At 31.2% G+C, this 22,529-nt stretch overlaps 1 protein-coding gene across 4 annotated transcripts in view; it reads left to right on the top strand.

Annotated features, from left to right (window-relative positions):
* The window catches only part of LOC113393764 (uncharacterized), a 145,828-nt gene that overhangs the window by 102,104 nt on the left and 21,195 nt on the right, over positions 1–22,529 (top strand). For all 4 annotated transcript variants that reach the window (XM_026630808.2, XM_026630809.2, XM_026630806.2 and 1 more), the window contains exon 4: positions 15,876–15,948. In XM_026630808.2, the coding sequence (XP_026486593.1) occupies positions 15,876–15,948 (73 nt within the window). The remainder of the gene's footprint in view (positions 1–15,875; positions 15,949–22,529) is intronic.

The raw sequence follows: 22,529 nt of genomic DNA, 5'->3' as shown, positions 1-22,529 counted from the left end.
TCAACGAATTTGCTTCAGATATTATGCAAGTCGCTTTGTAATATTAAATATAACAATTTCCAAACAATTATCGTCAAATATTAATTTTAATTATTCCGTTATTTTCAATTGTGTAAAGAAATTATGTATTAGATATACATTATGACAAGATACTTACTTAGAGTAAGATTATTTAAAACAAACATTTTAAAGTCTATTTACGACTTGAAATCATTGGTTTGTTAGCGAAGTAATAGACAAATTACATTTGCAGAAATACAAAGTGTTACCAATAAGGAGTAAACTACGATTTATCTCAACGTCGCGTCAAACCACAACCTAAATTTATTCTTCGCTTAGACACCAGGAGAAAATCAACTTTCAATTACCACGCAATTCGAGCCCACTTTCTTTGGCCCTTTTAATCTTAGCCTAGATAAATCAACATGACCACGTAAAACATTGCGTGCTAGATCTAATTTATAAAAAAATTGCCAATTCGCCTTCTAACAACTCGTAAGAATTAAATTAAGTCTTAACGCAATTTGCGCATGCGAAGCTTTCGTGACGCCTAACACTCCTCCTAAAATACACGAGCTAGTTACTCTAACAAGTCATTCGTAATTCTACTAGTTAGTGGTCATATTTGAACAGCCGGTGTAAATGTTTAAAGTACGTGGTAACTGGTAGCTGTCAATATATTCAAATGCTTAATCAGATGGTTTAGGGCACGTAGGTTAGAGCAGTTCCTGTGTTTTATTACTGATGACTCGTGTAGATTCGTCCCACGGCTTCTGGTTTCGTGTCGCGTATGTTCCTGCATTAAAAGGGTTGTCATAGTCTAATTTTGCACGGCAGCTTATAACTGTCATGTCTAGGATTTCGTATGCGCTAACGATCACTCCAGCTTTGTTAGCACAGAAAACAAAACGTTACGAATGTTCGTGCTTATGATTGTTTTGATAAATTATCTTGACATTTTGTTTCGTCATTAAATAAATCAAAAACGCAGTATAATTAAAACATATTATATTGTCATGGATACCGTGGATCGATATGATACCTAAAGAGGGTGTTTTGTATTTTTAAAGTGATTCAATTGTAACAATATTAAAATAATAATATACTAGTGCGGAATTATGCCAAATAAATTAGTCGATTGACCTAAAGCTATCGATATTAATAATAACTTTATTCAATTGTATATCGATAATCGATATATCGACCTTGTTAATCGAACGGGCAACGTTCATACGTTTATTGTTTATATTGCAATCTATCAGAATTAACTCAAATGTATCCGTAGAAAGGAACATTACGATTACTGTATGAATGTTTCGAAATCGGTTATAGCTCCGCGCCATCTTTGTTTTTATGTTTATTTATTTTATGTAATAACAACCTTCGACATGCTAAGTTACTTTGACTTGTAAATTGTATGTAATAGTCTTTGAATTTTCATTTAAGTATTTCGTCAATATTTAATCTAACACTAATGTTGAACATTGCCAAAAAGGAATTCAATTGACTTCCGTCGTTATCATATTAATTGGCATTCGCAAAATAATGTTTCCTAAAACAATAATTTAATTGATAACGTCGATATATTCATTTTATATAAATACAATATACTTAATTGATAGAACTATCAATTTGGTACAACAATTATTACATCGTTTTAATAAGCATGAAAACACATTTCCGGTTAGTTTTGCAATTATCAACACGAATAGAAATTATTTCCGTTTTTATGAAGAAAAAATAACCAAAAGTTATAAGAATATTAATAAAGTTTAGGTATTGATGGCATGTATTTCTGATCATTTGTTACTAACGCGATAATTTTAATTTAAATAAGATCAAAATGTTTTACAACGGATCATTTTCATTTTGAAAATCGATGACGAACATTCATAGCAAAATGATTATACTAAATAACAAGGTCCTTCAAAATTTTCATATATTACATTTTATAGAAAACAATTAACCTTGACAAATTAAATGCGACCCTGGATCTGATTCGCGTTCAAAATACTCAAATCATTTTTATTATTACTACCACACAATAAGATCTAGTTTCGCATGAACTATATCAGTACATAGATGAATATACATTATATTTAGTGTGGCGAAATTTTGTAATTTCGTCTCCTTAAATTGGTCAAGTAACCTTTTGCTCATCTACTAGTCTTGGGCAATATGTGGAGGTCGATCAAATTTATTTACCACTAGTTTATAATATAATTACAAGAGAATAAAGGTTAATGAGTGCCAAACGTTTTCTTAGCTTATCTAAAGCGTAAATAGTGTTTAATATTGTCTTGCTTATTTTGTTAATATGTGTAATAATTTTAGGATATTAATATTCAAAACATGTAAGCTTAAACATTTAAATAAGCATATTAAGTCATAAGGTATAAGGCTCTATGATAATTTGCTTCCAATATAAAACTATGTTCGAGAAATGTTAACTATTTTTTTATAAAACGAATACTTGCAATGCCTCAAATTAATTAAGGAATTTACTTGAACATTTAGTCTCACTTTCAGCAGAGCGGTCCTCCTTTCTGACCTAAGCAAAACTGGATACGTGCATCATTCTTACCCGAGCGTATCCTAACAGGTAGTGAATTCGTTGACTAATTCATTTAGACCTGAAAGGTCAAGGTGTTTTAGTCGCAGTGGTAGTCCTCTTTATGTAGTTAACCTTGGTTGTCTCGTCCTTGAGATAACATTTCCGGTGGTCAAACACGTCCCGCCGTGCGTATCCTTTCCCTAGTATATAATATGTTTTTAATAGTCTAGTATGTTTCTAAGGGATTTCATGAATATGAATTGGCTCAAATTAACTTCGTACAAATAGGCAAGAAAACATTCCATTCGCTAACTAAAATTATAGGCTTGTTAACAAAGAAACAAATTTATCGTTTAATATCTCGTTAGCCTTAATTATAACGTGAAAAAGCCTTGCTATAATAAATTACCAAACAAAACAAATAGGATTTTCGTAACAACAAATTACTTGTATGACGAATGGGTAGTGATCACTACAATAAATAGCTTCCCCACTAACGAATTCAGACTTACAAGTAGTATAATTTTGGTTTGCTTATAGTATATTAATTACTTCAATTATAAATATCTCTTTTGAATTAAGCTTAATTTGACAAAAAAAACGTACTTTTTTAAAGGCTATATTTTAATTATTTTTTGGTTCCGTTCGAGGCGTCGTATCCGATAGATTAAATGAGCCTTGTCAGATCAGATCTTCACTTGTCTTAAGAATAAAGTTAGGTAAAGAAAAGAAACAGCCTGTTAGTGCTGGACAAAACCTCCTCTTCGTTTTGAGGAGAAAGTTTGGAGGTTGGTCTTGTAACCACTGGTTCATCACGGCTCTTTGGTATCATGTGTTAAGAGTCGACTAATAAAAAATAATGGTATGGTGAGGGAGAATGAGATAAATCATTCCCAAGGAAGGTTAACATCAGACAGTCAGCTGTCAGTAAAAGTCCGTCAATATATATTTCCTGGATTGTTATTATATATAACTGCGTCGACTGATACATCGGTTGAAAGGGCAAGCGAATGAAGATGACGATAATGATCTCTGTTTTATTACAGAGAAAAAAAAAAACAAAGTCACTCTTATTTTTGATTCATTGAGTTTATCTTGTTTATGATTATTACTAATGGATAACTTGTAATCAGTAAATCAATCACGCCAGAATGGGCGAACGAATTTTAATGAAATTTGTCCGATTATGAGTCGGTCATAGCACATTGCGTGGTTTTTATCCCAAACGCCTGCACCTCCGTCTCCTGACATGAGAGCGAAGCCACGACTAAAAACTACATAAATATAATACAAGTAATTAAACAATCGAGTGATTGCTACTATATTGTCATATTAGATCACATATTGTCATATTAGTCATGTATCATCCTTATTTATAAAACTTATTATATCAAAATAAGACGACCTCCGTGGTCGAGTAGTGTGTACACCGGTTTTCATGGGTACGCCACTCCGAGGTCCCGGGTTCGATTCCCAACCGAGTCGATGTAAAAAAGGTTCATTAGTTTTCTATATTGTCTTGGGTCTGGGTGTATGTGGTACCGTTGTTACTTCTGATTGTCCATAACACAAGTGCTTTAGCTACTTACATTGGGATCAGAGTAATGTATGTGATGTTGTCCAATATTAAAAAAATATATATATCACCAGTAATACTTCTCAGAATGTGTTACACGTGTGCCTTTTTAAATTTAATAATAAACAGATAATTTAAAAATCATAAAATTGTATTGCTATAAAAGAAAGCTTCTTCAATGCGATTACACGACAAAAATGCAGTGACGACAACATCCTGTTATTAAACGTGTATCAATGGTTCAGTAGGTGTGGCGAAGGTCGGCAGGTTCGATTCTGAGCGTGAACTCGACATCATTGTTCATTCGGAATGGAATTTAACAGTTTAAGATGGCGACAGATATGCAACTTATATATGTGCAAATTATATGAGTTTTTTTTCTTTGTCAAAGTTAAGGTCATGTAGAGAAACTATTGTGACGAACATTGGACTAGTATCGTCTTAATAATGAAAGTAGAGTATACTCTCGATAGCTATTTGCTTTAACGGTCGTCGCCTACTGACACTGACAAATATCATGGAGCTAAGATGTTATGTTCCTTTTTCCTGTAGTTATGCTCACTCACCCTTCAAACCGTACTGTTTGGCTGTAGAGTATGTGATTAGCGGTTGGTATCTACCCTTGGCTTGGAAAGAGTTCGACCAAAAAAAAGAGTAGATGATAACTGAGTTTCGAGCCGATTATTCTCGATAGAATCTATATTTCGAATCATTGGCTTAAATGTATCTTGTCAAATTATTCAAAGGTGCAATAAAGTATATATAGTTTTTAATTTTGCATTTGATCATTATTTTTGGTTCAAATTTTTTAAAATGTTAGTAATATATAATATTACAAATTGATGTTATAAACTTGGAGGATTTTAAGCTGCAAAACATAGGAGACGTGTCTGATTTAACTTTCTCCAAAGCGAAAGTACGAAATTCTTATGTAAAACACATTTGACATCTTCAAAGGCGATAATTTCTCAAAAAAGCCTTCGTTTAAAACCACTTTAATATCATATTAGTAACATTTACGCTTTAGCTGAAAGTACGCTTTAAGTTGATAAATGTTATTACTTTCTAGCCGTGTTCTCGATTGAATATACGATCAAAAAAAATATAACAGAAATTCACCGGAATTTCTTAAGTACTAGAATTTTTTTAACCAGCGTTGCCTATAGATTAATTTCCATAATTGTAAATTCAAAAATAGTGTCACTCTAAACCTTATTAACATATATACCAATTTTCAAATCTCCAACATCAGATCAGATATGATTAATATCGATACAAACTTTCATCCCTCACAGGAGATACATTTTAAATAATCGTTCCTTAGTGCTCACCCAAGTTCTATAACAAATCCCTGTACTAAATTTCATCCCGTTAGACCTACCGGCTAGGCTTAAACTGTCGTTACAAGTCAGTTAATCGTTTTAAAATTTTATGAAGTAGACATTCGGATTGATCCTAGCAACTTGTTAAAATCATAATAATAATCGAAGTATAAAATTAAAAATATATATAAACGTATTATATTTTAAAAAAGAATAATGACCATCAAATTAATAATACTAATGGTCCTATCTTCAATACAAATAAGCGTCATGCTTGCGCTGGAGTGGATGCGGCAATTACTCAATTGACTTAGGGGAATTCGTTTAGAATCGTAGTACTTTTACATAGCTAGGTTCATATGAATAATCTCTATTAGCTCTTTAAAATGCTTATAATTTTTTTGTAGCTCAATTTTGCAATTATTGTCTTCTCTATCGTTCTTAATCCTTCTACACCGAAATTCTGAACCGATTGGCGATTTCAAAATACTTATATATACCCATATACCGTTATGGACAAGTGTAAAATGCTGTGAAGTAATAAAGCATATAAAAATACATATGAATCTAGCATACAACCTCCTCCACTTATTGAGGACGGTTAATAAGGTAATCAACATCGATTATTGCCTAACGATAATATATCAGAATAAAGCACGTCACCATCCACACACTACGAAGATACATTTGCATACATTTGCCGTTTGTTGTAAGATATATTTGAACATGTCTTAACAACTTGTTACATAAAGTGACTAATAAACTAAAACTTATAGTTGAGATCTTATACATTTAATATGAAACATTTAATTTTTATGTTCTTTATCTCTAAGAGGATCTATGGAAGATCAACTTGGATGAAAATTTTATTATATTCTCTTCTCTTCATGACGTTATTTAGAATTGTATTAACACACGTACATTAGCAATGTTTGTGTGGTCTATTGTGACTCAATGAGATATGACCCAACCTCCAATGGCTTACATATGTCAGATTCTTGCACCGATGAATAAAATACTCGAATAAATCACGATGGCAGCGTGTTCTTTTACGCCTATCTAGGATCAATAAATTTATTTACAATAATATAAATGCAAATCTAGCTATTGTTATGAATCCTGTAGTTTTTTTATGGACAAAAGAATTTTACATAGGTACGTATAAGATACTAGTTGTCTCGCGGGGCTTCACTCGCGTTTTAGTAGTTGGTCGTCAGATGTAAGCCACATTTACTTTTTTTTTTACGACGTTGGTTGGCGGACGCGCATATGGGCCACCTGATGGTAAGTGGCCATCGCCGCCCATAGACAAAGGCGCTGTAAGAAGTATTAACCAATCCTTACATCACCTATGCGCCACCAACATTGGGAATTAAGATGTTATGTCCCTTGTAACTTTGATTACACTGACTCACTCACCCTTCTAACCGGAACACAACAATACAGAGTACTATTATTTGGCGGTGGAATATCTGATTAATGGGTGGTACCTACCGTCTATAGAAAAGTGAAACAATGTTGATAAAAAACTATCCTGAAACGTGAAACAGCTATACCATAGAGTTTTGTTTTTAAGAATTGAGTTAAAAATCACTTAGTTAACAAGATAGGAGACCGCGAACCGAGATTAACATATTGATATTAAAATGTATACAAACAGTTAACACTAAAACACCTTTTGTTGGTTTATTTCATATATTCTATATTATAAAATTTTTCTTATAAAGTAAATTAAAAAATAACCATCTAAATCACGGAGTGAGAACTATTTTCATTGTAAGAACTGTTCATTATACGATAGACAACTTCATATTTCTTGCCGTGCTTTATAATTCTATAAGTACTCGTAAACAACCTTTGACTTAAAACGATTACAAGCAAAACGCTCCGATTTAAGTAAATAATCAAGCAGAGTACTTATTATTGTAAACAATGGACTTCGAGCAAACGTTAAAAAAATTTAAAAGAAAGTAATTTTACAAATAAGTGATATTGACATAGAAAATAACTGGAGCATTTGTAATTGTAAATAAAGGGAATAATGAGCAGAAAAAGAAAGTTGTGGTGCGCGCAAAATGATTTTTTACGCTTTATAGTATTAGTAAATAACACAGCGGTGTCTCATGCTATTTAACTTTAGCCACATAATTTATAATAACACTTCTTTTGCTATATTCAGACTTGAAAATGAACTCAATTTAACTACAGGCACAAGGGATAAAACATTTTAGATCACGCGTACACACTGACTGACAATGACACAGAAGGAAATATAAAATTATTTCTGTATCTGTGTGTGTAGATGATTTTCTATACTATTATATGTTCCCAGTTACGTCTATCTTTCTTAAAACTATAATGAAAATTAATAACGTATGATCAAGCCCCACTAATTTTAATAAATAATAAATCATATACCGATTTCATTGATGAAAATAAATTTAAAAAATATCTTATGATCTCTATGACTATTATAACGCAGAAAAAGTGAAATCGTTAAAATTAAATAAAAAAATAGATACTTATATCATTCGAAATCAGTCACTAGCCGTAATGATCTTCAATCGGCCCAATTGTAACAGCAAGGTGACAGCTGAACATCCGCAGACAATCACAATCCTTGGCACAAATCATCGACGTCACGGATCACATCACTAGACCCTATTGTCTCAAGATCGACCTACAACGGTCACACGAGATATAGGCACATGTATTTTTGTGAATTGTTTCATTGTAAACACCAAGGGTAAATTAGTGTGAGCCATTTATATTTTCTTATCATCATTGACTTGCCCTTTTGATATTCATTTAGAGTCGATGTTTGGGGGTGGGGAGTGATTTTCCCTTCCATTCTTATCGATGTCTAGACAAATCCTTAATCGCTGTAACTATCACCCCCTTAGTCATTTACCTCATTCAAATATAAAACTTTTCTTGCATTATTAAGGCCTCCATAATAAATTTTCTATGTACATTATTAAATTAGGTAGTAAATATTTTTTTAGTAACTAATTTCAATGGAATTTTAATTACTTTTTTCCTTGTAACATAATTATATAGCTATGTGGCTAAAAAAAGCGGAACAAAATTAATGTGGTTGGCAGTAACAAGAAATTATAATTTGATATTAACAATGGCCTAATAAACGATTTATTTTAATTAAGTAATCGATGATTCAAAGTATCTACAACTATCTTAAAATTAACATGTTTAAAAAGGTAAAGTAAAAGTGATTAAAGTTCGGCAAAGGCCTTTGAAGATTTGAAGCTAAGCCATTGATCATTTCTCCAGGTTAAGAATTATCACGAATACTCGTATGTTTCCTCGAGATGTTTCCTTCGATCTTTACTCTTAAACCTTCTAAGTTATAAACACATATGTAGGTATAATAAAATAAAGAAAAAAAAAACAAACATTCGTTTTCGTCTAAAGTGTCAAGTATTTAAATAATTGTTTTTAAAATAGTGTTTACATTTACATGAAGGCCTTGAAGATACATTAGGCCTATCACAAAGGGTGACCTAAGCTGAACTTAAGTTACTTGGCCAAACAATTCTATACTCAAGCGCTTATGTTATTTACTATGTATTGTAATCCGCTAATTAGGATTAAATCATTTACTACGGTGTGACAAGGACGTCTTTACCAAATTATGGTATAAGGTCTTATCATCTATAGTCCAAATCTGATTATAGCTGTGAGACTGTATGTGTGTGCACGTGTGGTCTTAAAGTATTACGATTGCTATAGTTCATGCAATTTGTCCGTTATAGATATTTCACGGTCGTGTTATATCGTGAATTTCTATTTCGTCTTACAGAATAAGTCTATAGTATATGTACTAGTAGTACTAGTATATGTTCTGGTAGTACTAGTAGTATATGTTTAGATTAGGTTATGACCTAATCTAAACAGCAAGGACTGGTCATATAGATGATACTCAAAAAATAATTATCAAATATTTATAAAAAAAAGTCATTGCTTATTTTTCGTATTCGTAATTGTTTAACTATTTATATTATTTTTTGTATTTCGTTGAAATGATAATACTAGTAAACGTTAATATAAATATTTCACAGCTCTAAGGAAGTAATATCCCATATCGATCAACAAATCGTTTCCTTCACATGTTAAATATATTATTAAATATATGAATCGTTCAAGTAAATCCGGTACCGACCAATCAGCTTTTACTTTCATCGAGGCTGCGCTTGCGCTTCCGCGAACGAAAGTGCTTTAAATCGATTTTTGCATCGATTATCGATAAACATAAAAAATATATCTTTTATTAGTAATATTTTTATATCCAGGGACTTTGGAATTATAACGCTGAGTAATTTATATTTCCTCCTTAGATTTTTTATAACTATAATTATTGTAGACATACTGACATCGATCGTATGATTGGAACGATCATATAAGGTGTTCTGTAATGTTCTTTAAAGGAAACTAAATTTTACAACAAAAACATTGGTCCGACAAGTTTCTAGGAACCCGTCCTGGCTAAATGAGGAAATATTAATGATATCAAAGTTCCGCCTTTATTGAAAATCTCTGACATTGTGTGATTTTTTTCTTTGACGTTTAAAGATACAATTCACAAATGTAAACAATACGTGAATAATTTCAATTATTCTTACCGCTCCATCGATTTTACTATATCGATGTTTTTTTGTTGATTAATGTAGGCTTAACTACTGTCCTGTCACATAACGTACGCAACCAAAGAAATATACCTACCAACTTTCCACAAACAACGACTTAAATTAGAATGTAAAGATTATATGAAAAAAAATCGATAGACAAGACTTAAGACTTTAATCGATTGACTTTTGACCCCAGTAATCAAATCAGTTACAAAAGCATCAAAGGTCATCATCATTAATAAGCTAACAATGTTATTTTTATCTAAGATTTTAAGATATTCGTAAATAAAATTATTTGATAAATTAAATAACCTATTTAAATCTGTTGAAAATATTTCAAAATATCAGCTGACAAAATATGTCCCCCGCACTATCTAACTCGGCCGGCCTGAATAACTGACGTCCAAGACATCGGCGCATGTCAAATATTAAAAACTAACCGAATACTTAAATGATTCTATCTGAACATTGTGTATATTCGCATCACTGTCTACAAGCTCTCAGTTCGCTCTCTTTCCTTCATTAAACTATATTTTAAGTTGAAATGCACTTACTTATCGTTTATAATAAGTGAGTTTCTTCGTATTGCCTAATACAAACGGGTATATCATCTTAAGGTATAAATTTGCCTGCACAGAATGAACCAGCTGCGAATATAATTTGTATGTATGTCTGGTTTGATGTCGTGATTCAATTCGCTTTACTGACACTCTAGTCTCGATTAAAACAAACTGTCGATGTTATTTAAAGAGAGGAGAGAGGTTTTTTCCAAAACCTCTCGCCCAAACAATGCGGAAATAGGAACCTAACGTAAAACGTGTCCTTAAACACTAATAAATAGTGTGTAGCAAATCGCATGTAAGAAAACTTCCGTCATTCGATATCCGGAGCACTTGCGTGTCCACTACGTGTCGAATATAGTCACGTCATCTGTTCTAGCACGCGGTAGAATGTAACGAGTGTGTCGTTAAACAACGGAACGTTGACAACAACCCATTCATCCAGCCGAATTGTTACCGAGATTATATTTGGTTATGCTTAATCATCGTGAAATGTCCTGTTCGCCAGATCGTCGCTTGCTTATGGTACATGTACATAATTTTAACGTTATACGAACAGTTATATGAAGTGTGCTCATGCAAACAATTACGACTTTATTTAATCTAATATGACGCAATTGCACTATTCTGTGTGTGCAAATTGGATGTAGGGAAATGTTTTCGTCATATCCAAGAATAAAATCGGCTTTGGCTTCTGTACAGTGTTAAGAAACATTATATTATACTTTAAATAGAACCTTTTCACTCCTGGGTTCGGTATAGAACATACGTACGTATTTGTTTAAGTTTTTTCCAGAAGACTCATTATCATGTTAGGTTGGTTAACTTCAATTCTTTAAATATAATATAAATAACGATCATTTCTACTCTAAAATTAAGCAGCTAAATTAATGAACAGTTACAAAACGTAATTAACGGCAAATATTTGAGTCGAAAATGTATATAAAGATAATTCTAATTTATTATCAGTTTTACTATAACTATAATACTATTAACTAATTAATGGTGTTGTTTCATATTTATTTTTGAGTGTTATTATAGAATAAAAATGGCGCAATAAATTTTATGATTCCGAAACCAGCTAAAAAAAATGCTCCATTGATCTGTAATTAAACGGCACAAACCGCCTAATATATTTAAAAAAACTGTACGCTTTTTTGCATCAATGAATTAAAAATACAGATAAAATCTATACTTAATTGAAAAAATCGTTAAATAAAATTAAAATGTTAAATTTCTAGAATATAATCATCGTTGTATTTTTCACTACTTATTTCTTTGTAATTACTATAAGAAGATATTTGTAATGGTTTGAAATTAGAACAGATAACATTTGAAATGTGTTTGATTGAAATCAATACCTCATTCCAGTTTATTAGAGCATTCGATCTTAATTTCAAGGTAATGTAAGTAAATAAGATAATGTAATTTTGTACCACATTCATAAAAAGTAACACTCTTATGTCTAGCTAGTTAAAGTTTATAATCTTATGGCTATCCATTTCTCATTAATATTATTAAATAACTTGACATGAAGGAATAAACATAATTGTCTCAATAACAAAACCAATTTTCGTAAAACATAACTATTTGTACAGATTATATAATAATTAATCATAATACATGATTAGCATACCACAGCCACAATTTCATTCGGTTCGTGACTGAAATAGTTAATAACGAAATAACCAGTTATTTTATTAGATAACGGAACAATAAAGAATTAGTACTTGTTATGGATACCATTTCATTATGACACAGCCTTGGTTAAGTCACGCATGTCCATGGTCAAACTCGATGTCTGTGATTTTGCATCTGTGCACATTTCATTATCTGTGCATCTGATACTATTTAATCGGTATTATTATGAATATTCTTGGCTGAATGATAGAAACCTATTGCAATCTTAGAAATGACAGTTATAAAAAAATAGTTTAAGCGCCAATTTTAATTATTTTTTTGCACGTGAAATTGGCGAAATAATCTGTGCCCTCTCGGGATAAATAAAAGCCAGAATTAATTAAAAAACACTTCTAAAAATTATGGGATAATATTTTTTTATTATATAGGTATTTATTAGATATATATTTTTGCAAAATTATGATAATGTGTCTTTTACTTTGCTTTTTTCAAGCAGTATCTGTAAATAGATCATCTTAATTTATTTTGAAAATAGTCTATGGAATGTGGGTAATGACGTAGGCATAATTTTAACCCTGAATATAAGCAGGATGCGAGTAAAAACTAGTATGAATGTTTAACTACTAACAGTAGCTATCATATGGGTGTTAATTGCTTATTTTGTCAGTAGGTACCACTCAGGCATTATGAAATACCTGCTTAATAAAAGATTTGTTTTTTACTTCATTGACAAGTCTTTAATATGACGTCTCAAGTAAAACAGAAATAATATTTACAAGAAACAAGTTTGTGAGACGTTTTGCTAACAAAATTAGTTGACAACACAATCGAATCTCAACCGAACCATTATTAATATGAACCATTTAATCTTATACATATCTAGATGTATAAAAATATAAATTCATAACAAAACAAATTGCTATAAATGCTATAACAATTAAGATTGGCAAATAATAAACCATTAGGTATAGACGAGTGCCACGCGCTTGAGCGACAGTAGCTACGCCAAGGACGTGGCGCCGTTCACTTCAAGACTGGTTCGACGAACTATCGATACGTATAGGTTGTTAATTAGATTGGATTTCATTCACTTGCTAAATAATTCCTACTTAAATTCACTTGAAATATAACCTGCCTATATCTCAAGCTTTCCACTCTCAACCGAAAACCATTAGTTTGATAAAAGTGAAAACTCCAGAATACATATTTACGGTTTATTGAAATAATACTCTATAAAATTAATAAATAATCAACAATAGTGTGGACTGGTGCTAAAAGGGCCTAAGTACATTATTGAATAAAATGTAAATATGATATTATTACAGGCCAAATATATGACAAAAATAAAAATATTCAAAAACTACGTTAGCTTAACTATATTACCAATAAAACCTAAAATCAAATAATTAAAATTACGGAAAAAGGCATAATTATGTAACATAAAACATGTAATATATGTTCTATTCTAATTTGCCAAAATAAAGGATTACTGATATTTGCCCTTTTAGAACCAGGCCCCAGAATTTTATCTGAACGTAAAAGTTCGAGGACATAAAACATAACTTGATTGTTATAAAATAAATGAGCTAACCTTTAAGTTTATACGCATCTTTTCAAAACGTATTAACTATAAATAACATCTGACCTATATTTCCCTTCCACTAACTAAACGCATAACACGAATACCAAAGTCCTTATAATACTCGTAACGTAAGTTATTCGCGTGTGCGTTTCGTTAAAGAGACACCTTTTGTGTCGTTTTGCTTTATGTACGTTCAATTTAATACCTTTTTCATTTTATCATATTAAAATTCCGTTAAACTGACACAAATATAATTGCTTTGGGAAGGTCATTCTGAGAACTTTTTAACTTGAATGGATTATAAAACTATGCTATGAGATTAATTCTATTAGAGAGTGAATTACTCAGATTCAATGTTTTTTTGCCGTATTGCTGTATTTATCATCTTATTTCATACCAAAGGCGCGGTCAATTTTATTCTTGTCTGTAACCGACGTTCTCGAACTACGCTTTTAAATAACTCTATAAAGTTACAAGAATATGTTATCTTGTATAAATCGAAAAGAAAACGATTATAAAAATAATCGAAATGTTTTATAGATTTCAAACTTTCGATAGAAACTAATCGTCCGTTAAGTTGATGTATCGTTCGTTGAATATCAACCTTGTACTTGAACGAGAAATATAGTCGAATAGAAATTTTCTATCAGTAAGCGCCGCCAGTGCAGCCTCACATACGGAATAATAATGAGACAAATGTTATTTCTCAGGGCGAGCAAGGAACGGTTTTGAGAAAACAATATTCCTATAGCGTACGTGATGAAACTTTTGATGTTGCACAAATTCCTCTGTCGTCATACTTCTACTTGTTACGTGAGAAACACATGCGTTCGATGTTTAATGCTTAATTTGTTTAATTTTCTCAAATTAGCCTAATTTTATAAAGATGCGTATTCTGAATGTTTGTTGATTGAACGATTAGTAAAAGTACCAAAATGTTGGATTGCTCTCCTCTAAAGCGTCTGTTAGAATTTCTATGACACCTTGGTGTCCCACAGTGGCTTGGTGGATACTGAGTGCGCTTGAACGTGTTTGGATGTTCAGCCAACACATATAAAATTTCTTACAGCGTTTTCCTTCGCCAAACACGAATTACATCGTCAGTCGAAAGGAAGAAACGGTAAAGCGCCGTAATTGTACTTTTGGAAAATAAAAAAGGAAAAATATTTAATCTTAAGTTATTAAACCTCGTTTCTTTAAAGTACAATTTTTAGTTTCTTCTTTTCCACTGACGATGTATAATCAATGCTAATATTACAAGTGCGTTAGTGGCTCTGTCGGTCCGTCTGTCTGTCTGTTGCTCTTTCACGGTCAAACCCTTGAACCGAATTTGATTGGTTAATGAACCTAGGGAGGCTACTTTTTTATGCCTATCACTTAAAGGCGCGGGTTATAGCTACTTAAAAATAAAGTAAATAAAAATTGGTTATGCTTGCCCTAATTTTATCAAATAAGTCGATTATGTCATGATAAAAAATAATAAATTCATATATCGGTAGGAATATCTATACAAGTAGAATTTATATTCGAAAGGGATTTTAAATATGACATCGAAATATCAATCAAATATTAGATGCATAGGTACTAGCCAAGAATCGGATCTAAATCTCTTAGTCGTGATTCTTGGTAATTGTCAATATTTGGCGAAATAATGCTATTAATTCAACTTTCAGTTATATTCGATACCGTATCGTTATTTGTTGAACCATAATTTATATCGTTCAATAAATAACGATAATGGTACCTAAACAACCGTATATGTTAAATTTTATATGACAAGTGAAATTATGCATTGCATCGGAACAAAGTGAATTATCTCGGGTATTTGTTTATCACGATAATGTTTTATTTTTATAAGCGGTTTTTCCGTATATATATATTATAAAATTGTTTGGCTATTCTCCAGACAAAGCAGAAATCATCACATAAAAAATACACAGGACGTGATTTGAATACGATTGCATTTATTATATAAATCTTTTCTATCTTTTCAGAATTGGCCTCTGCGGATTCGACAACCCACACAGAGACCAGAAGACAGAAGAATTGAAGAAACACATAGGACAGGTAATTATATACAATACAAAGATAAGCTGTATAATACGAAGCTGTGCAAAGCGCTTAAACCTTTGTTTCACGTTTGATGTCTAAAGTCATATTATTGCCTTCCCTCTTTGCATATTTATTTATAACATTGGTAGCTTCACGGACATGTCATATGTGCCTTTGGTGTATCTTATATTTAATTTGTATTTTTTCTGATACTAATGCAGATAGATACTTATGTCTATCAACATGAGTATCTATCTGCATTAGTCGTCTTTCAATTGGACTATAAGTGTGGCCATAGTGATTGCACCTGTGATAGCCACACATCGCGTATAGTTGATTTGTCGTAGCTTGTAAATTTTTTGCAAACAAACGACGACGAAATGTACCTACCTCTTAACTTTACTGTAAATCGGCTGTGTAACGTAAAACATTTACTCGATTCGAACTGGTTAGATATATTTATTTATATATTAAATATGGCACATAAAAATTGTCACAGTTAATAGGTAAGGTATGATATGCACAACATTCAAGAGCTATTTAATAATCCCGAGCACGCGTACACTTGATCTTTGGATTAGCGCGTTAAATGAGACAAACTTATCTGCTGTTATTATAATATTAGTATAGATTAATAAAAGTAATAAATTACATTTAAACCAATTTAAAGATTATAGTAAAATAGTAAGCAATATCTTCAAAGTAGTAACAAAATGTAATAATCTCCTTTGATTGTTACTATATTTTAGATATGATATTATTTACCAATTAGCAATTACGATCCAAAATAGTAACACTGTGTGATGCCACCACATCCAAATATGGTATCTGATGAGACTCTGCGCAATGCAGGCCTTACTTCTCCATTAATGGTATTATAATTTCCTATGGCAAATAACTTGACCTAATTCATTGAAATACCAATTATAATGACATTAATGCAACCGATGCACACACTTTTCATTAAATTGAAATTAATTGAATTTAATTCTAATTATATTGCGCTTTAATAAATTCGTTTCTATCTTAAATAAGTTAAATATCGAATCTGTATTACCCATCTCATAGCCTTATTCCATTGGTAGATACTTGCGACGTTAGTCTAGAAGTGAGCATTACACCAATCAAATTACAGTCGTAATAAAATAATTTCCATTTTCCATCCAATTGGCATACGAACACTTATTAATAAAACGCCTTGACCGCAATATCGGAGGAGTGTGGGTTCGATTCCATTTGTAGCGTAACATTTGATATGATTTTCAAACATACATTATATACATATCTAATCATTCTTACTTTACTGATTGAGACTAGAAGTAAATAACAGTCTGATAATGGTCCATTGTTATGTAAAAGATTGATTTTATTTTTATATTAGGTTGTATTTACATGTAAATTAAATTTTACACTTTTAAGTTCTCGTAATTGCCAACCACAAGGTGATTGATAAGCACTACTTTATCGAAAAACTCAGAGTTCCGTATTTGAACTCATTATATTTTATCCAGGTATTGCCCCAAGTGAGGTCTCACAACAGTCTCAGAGTAGTGTGTATATTAGATATTATTCTATGTGAAATTAATTTAATAAACTAAACTTATATATAGAGTTTTTACTTATAAATAAATATAAATATCAGTATTATTATCATTCTACTGTTAATCCATTATTATTTTTTAATTGCCATACTCTCAAGACTCGTAAAGACCTCTAAATCAAGTAACGAATGACGTAATGGTACGGATGGAGATGAGCTGATCGATGGCTAAGCCTCAAACGAAGTTATGGAAACGCCCACGCATTAAAAAGATCATTATTATACAAAATACGAGCACTAATGTGGGAGTATTCGATACGGTATAAATTCAATTTCATGACTTCAGTTATTAATCTGGGAACCGAATTATAAGGAATCATACAGTTTGATTGTGTAATATATTACACTGACATATAAAATCGTACTTTTTTCAAAATCTCTTCGTTAAAAATAGATATAGATAATATATTCAAATTTCAATCGGAGATCACTGGTGCGTATTTGTACCAACTTTTAGCGTGATTAATTTGTGTTTATAATTCATCTTGTGCTTGGTAAAGGAAAATATAGCAAGGAACTAGCGTGTGTCCGATTATACCTTAGGTGTTACCTCGACCCGCAGTGCAGCAGTTTGATGATATAAGTTAATATAAGTTATTAGTTAACTTATTTGCCTAGATATGGTCATGTCTTGGGCTGTTATAGTACATAGACTAAGTAATACAATCAAGGAATAATATCGACTTTAAGTATGTATTTTGAAGAAAACAAATAAAGCATTTCAATCTAATTTAAGAATCAATTTAAGTGTGACCTTTTACAAAATAGTCGGTAAAAAACCTTTGACAGTTTTTTTTTATGATCAATGAATAATGAAAACAGAAAATAAACTTTATAGCAAGGATAATTAAAATGTTAAATATTTATGATTAGTATCCTCAATTATAAAATATCTGACAAATATTCACGTTTTTTGTATTCTTCGAATAAAAAGTAGGAACCCAAATGATTTGTAAAGTGACGTAATCAATCTGATAATATTAACAAAAAAATGATAGACAATCATTTAATCATAAACCATTACAACATACCCGAAAACGTGACTTTATTTTTTTAAGATATAGGTAGGCGGATGAGCAAATGGGCCACCAATAGGTAAGGAGTCACCACCGACCATAGACAATGGCGCTGTAACAAATATTAACCATTCCTTACATCGCCAATGCGCCACTAACCTTGGGAAATAAGATGTTATGTCTCTTGTGCCTGTAGTTACACTGGTTCACTCACTCTTGATACTGGTACACAACAAGACTGAACACGGTTGTTTGGCGGTAGAATATCTGATGAGTGGGTAGTACCTACCCAGACGGGCTTGCACAAAGACAAACCACCAAGTAATTTTATTTCTTAATATTTTATTTAAAAATTGGTCTTATTAAAATTAGTAGATAGAATGTTGGGTGAGCCAGTGTGATTATAGGTAGGGGTCTGTCAATTTAGATGTCATGGTAGTGGCGATTTAGAAAATTAATATTTATCATTACCGTGATATTAATTTATAGAATATAATTGATTCAGAGTTCATTCGTACAAGCTTCTTTGAACTTTCATCTTAAAATATTTAAATATTTCATACCACGAAGAATCGACTTCAAACTCACGGGATGTGACTCTGTGACAATAATTATATTAGTAATATCAAGTAATTAATAAAGTTATGAATATAAACTGCGTTCATTTTAAATAATTTCAATTGTTATTTTTTTATTATTATTATTTTTTTAGTACTTTGACTACTGTATTAGAACAAAGTATCTTTGTTTAATTCTCTGTAATGCTGCTGCCAATTATTTAATCACAAAAAAGGTGCTATGTTTTGTTTTATTCTTAAAAATATTTATAATTAAATCGACCTATGTCATACAATCCAGCCAAGTTACATTACAAGCAAAGTTGAAAAAGGGCTTTACTCATACATTCAAAATAATTATTGTTTATTTTTTAACAATGAATGCCAAAACATATAAACAACAAAATAATAATACGTAAAATAAATCAGGATTAAATGAAGTATTGTTTCGTTTAAAGGATATCACGACTGATGCAAAACGAAATAAAAAATAATTGTAAAGATACGCAGATCTACTTGTCTTACTTAAATTTAAAACCCTTAAAATTATATTTGAAAAAAGAATAATTTTAATTGATTGACATTATTGTAATTATAATAATAAAAAATATATAGAAATGTTAATTCACTAACAAAATTCAAAGGATTTATAATTATAGGATCTACGTTAAGCCAATCACGTTAATAGCGATCGTTAAGTATATAACAATAGGAAGCGATAGATATTGTTATGAAGTCCAATAAAAACGTGGGATTATAAAAAGGCAAACAAACAAAATAGGGTCAAAATATATTTGACATTCGGTAATGAAGTAACGAGCTGTCGAGTAGAAGGTCAAGTCTAGTCAATTTAGTGTCTACTGATGAAGAATACTAGTGTCTACCCGTAGTTTCGGTGTAGGTACATTTTCCAGAATAAAAGTATGTGCTATTCCAGACTGAAGTCTATGCCAAATTTCATTTTTTGAATTTCAAAATTCAGCGGATCCGAATGAAATTTGCCATGGAGATGAGATGATGATTCAGTCGATCTGGCTTGATTGTGTAACAGACGTCCGTCTATTTAAACTTTCACGTTTATAATCTTAGTAAGATTACGTGAATACTGAACCAATTTTAGCTGTGTATGTATGTATATTAATTTAGATCACCATATCTCTCTTTATCAGCTTCATTACAGTAGCAAGCTACAGATTCTGGGTTAATTCCGGCGAAAAAAATTGTTGAGTTTTTAGTCAAGAAATTCTCAGTACCATCGGGATTATTTTAGGAAGTTAGCGAACTTTACAATCGTCGTATAACGTGTCGCATTGTTGACAGATGAAATATATATTCTCGGAATTAAATCAAACATAAAAGAGATCTTTCGTCCTATAAAACAAATCCAGCTTAGATTTTTCGAAAAAGGAACTAGTACAAATATCAGAGTGACAGCTATGATTCTAAAATTCTATAATTAATCATGTAAAAAATATACAAGATATAATTATAAACGTATATTACATACACGTACAGTAGGTAACGATAGTAATAATAGATTTTATATTAACCGTATCTAACAGTTAGTCGGGTTAAATTACTCGTAGCCAAACGTTTATAGTCACCGAGGTTAACAATGTGTGAAATAAAATAAACTATATTTGTAACCTGTTTGCCCTCTTCTGACTAATGACGTAGAACAAATTTAATTTGATAAGTCCGAAACTTTGATATGATAGGTGATTATAACCAAATATTTAAACTAGCGGTCCGACCACCTGTAGAGTTGAATGAAAATGAAATGAATAAATCAAATATTTTTATTTTGGGTTTAAATTGAAAATTTTAAGTTTGATATAAACTATTTTGTATTCGGATAATCTGATCATTCATTAAGAAATAATAAAAACTTAACTATAATACAATTATTCAAACGAATAAAATTTAAATTTGTTTTGACAAAAATATAATAAATCAGTTCATAGTAAAAAGTTCGTTTAAGTTGCAAGATTTGATCCGAACCTACTTACGGGTAATGTTTAAATAAAACCTTGTAAAATATAAGCCATTTCAATTAAAATTAATCGTGTAACAAATCTTTCAATTTCCACCATTCAATGGAGTCATTTAAACTAAGTACCTATATTGTTTTGTCCCGAAAATCTTTATATACTTATTATAAAACTCGCGCTCCTCGTCCTCGTCTTGTCCGTCTGTCTGTCCGCATCACGCGAAAACCACTTCACGGATTTTGATGGAATTAAGTATGCTAATAATTGATTGTCTGTGTCAACATATAAAACTCTTTTAACTGCAGGAATATTTACGTACAATACAAATTAAACGCAAGGAATAGCTGCAGCTAATCTGATTTTTAAGAATCATGATTTGATAATTCTGAAAGAATACGTCGATTATTGTATGAATGAAGTCGTAGGTAATCAATTGTGCTTTAATTTGTTCGTATAAATGATTATACAAGAAAACGATCAAGTTCAGCTTATTTTGGTCTGTTTACTAAATAAAATCAGCTACGTTACATGTCTGATTATGTCCGCCTTGTATGCATACATTATACACGGACGACTGCGGCTATGGTATTCGAAACGACGATTATTAAATGCGCCTGCGTTTCGTCAATGTTGCGCTTCTCGTTTCCAACTGTTATTAAAAATGAATTAAGTAATTTTATAATTTTGTAGATAATTGATGTTAAGGTTAGCGAAATATTGCAACTGATTAATAAAGAAGCCTCTAAACGCTGAAAAAGTATTTTCTTCTTTTGAGGAGACGATTTGGAAGGGTACATTATTATTTATGTTACTTACAATACTGCTCCAATGAGGTATTTTTCAAGAATTATTACAAACTATAACTCTATAAAATATGATGCATGTCATTGGTTCATTCTCTAGTTCGAAGATCTCGTTATCTCGTATCATAAATCGCAAATAGCTTTAAACATACGAATGCGATTTCCTTCAAGGACAGTTACGTCACGGATAACGGATTCTGGAAATTAATTACCGTTCGTTTTCGACTAAAGGTGATTCACCCTTTGTAATTTGAGATCGATCGTCCTCTTAACCGAGGGACATTATCGTGTTTCCATTGATTTTGTAAAGGAAGGCAATGGGTCGATTCTTATTTTTTTTACAAATAATTTATATTGTGTTCGAAAAAATAACGTAACAACACGTGTATACTAAAGATGTTGATGATTAAGATGTTGCTCGTTTTAAAATAAGGGAAGCTCTTTACGAAGTCTCTTGTTTTATGTGGTTTTGCGCACAATTACTTCGGGAAAATAATCGAAATTTGAATGTCTATTTAAGAAAGACTCTTATGCAAAATCGTTTCACTTCTGTACACACGTACTTTTTGATATTATTATTCAAATCGTCCACCAGCAATACCTATGTTGTCTTTAAAATATAGCTTCAT

This window comes from Vanessa tameamea, chromosome 2 (assembly GCF_037043105.1).
Source record: "Vanessa tameamea isolate UH-Manoa-2023 chromosome 2, ilVanTame1 primary haplotype, whole genome shotgun sequence".
In the NCBI taxonomy this organism is placed as follows: Eukaryota; Metazoa; Arthropoda; class Insecta; order Lepidoptera; family Nymphalidae; genus Vanessa; species Vanessa tameamea.
The sequence above is the reverse complement of the archived record's forward strand: the minus strand, read 5'-3'. Positions and strand labels throughout refer to the sequence as shown.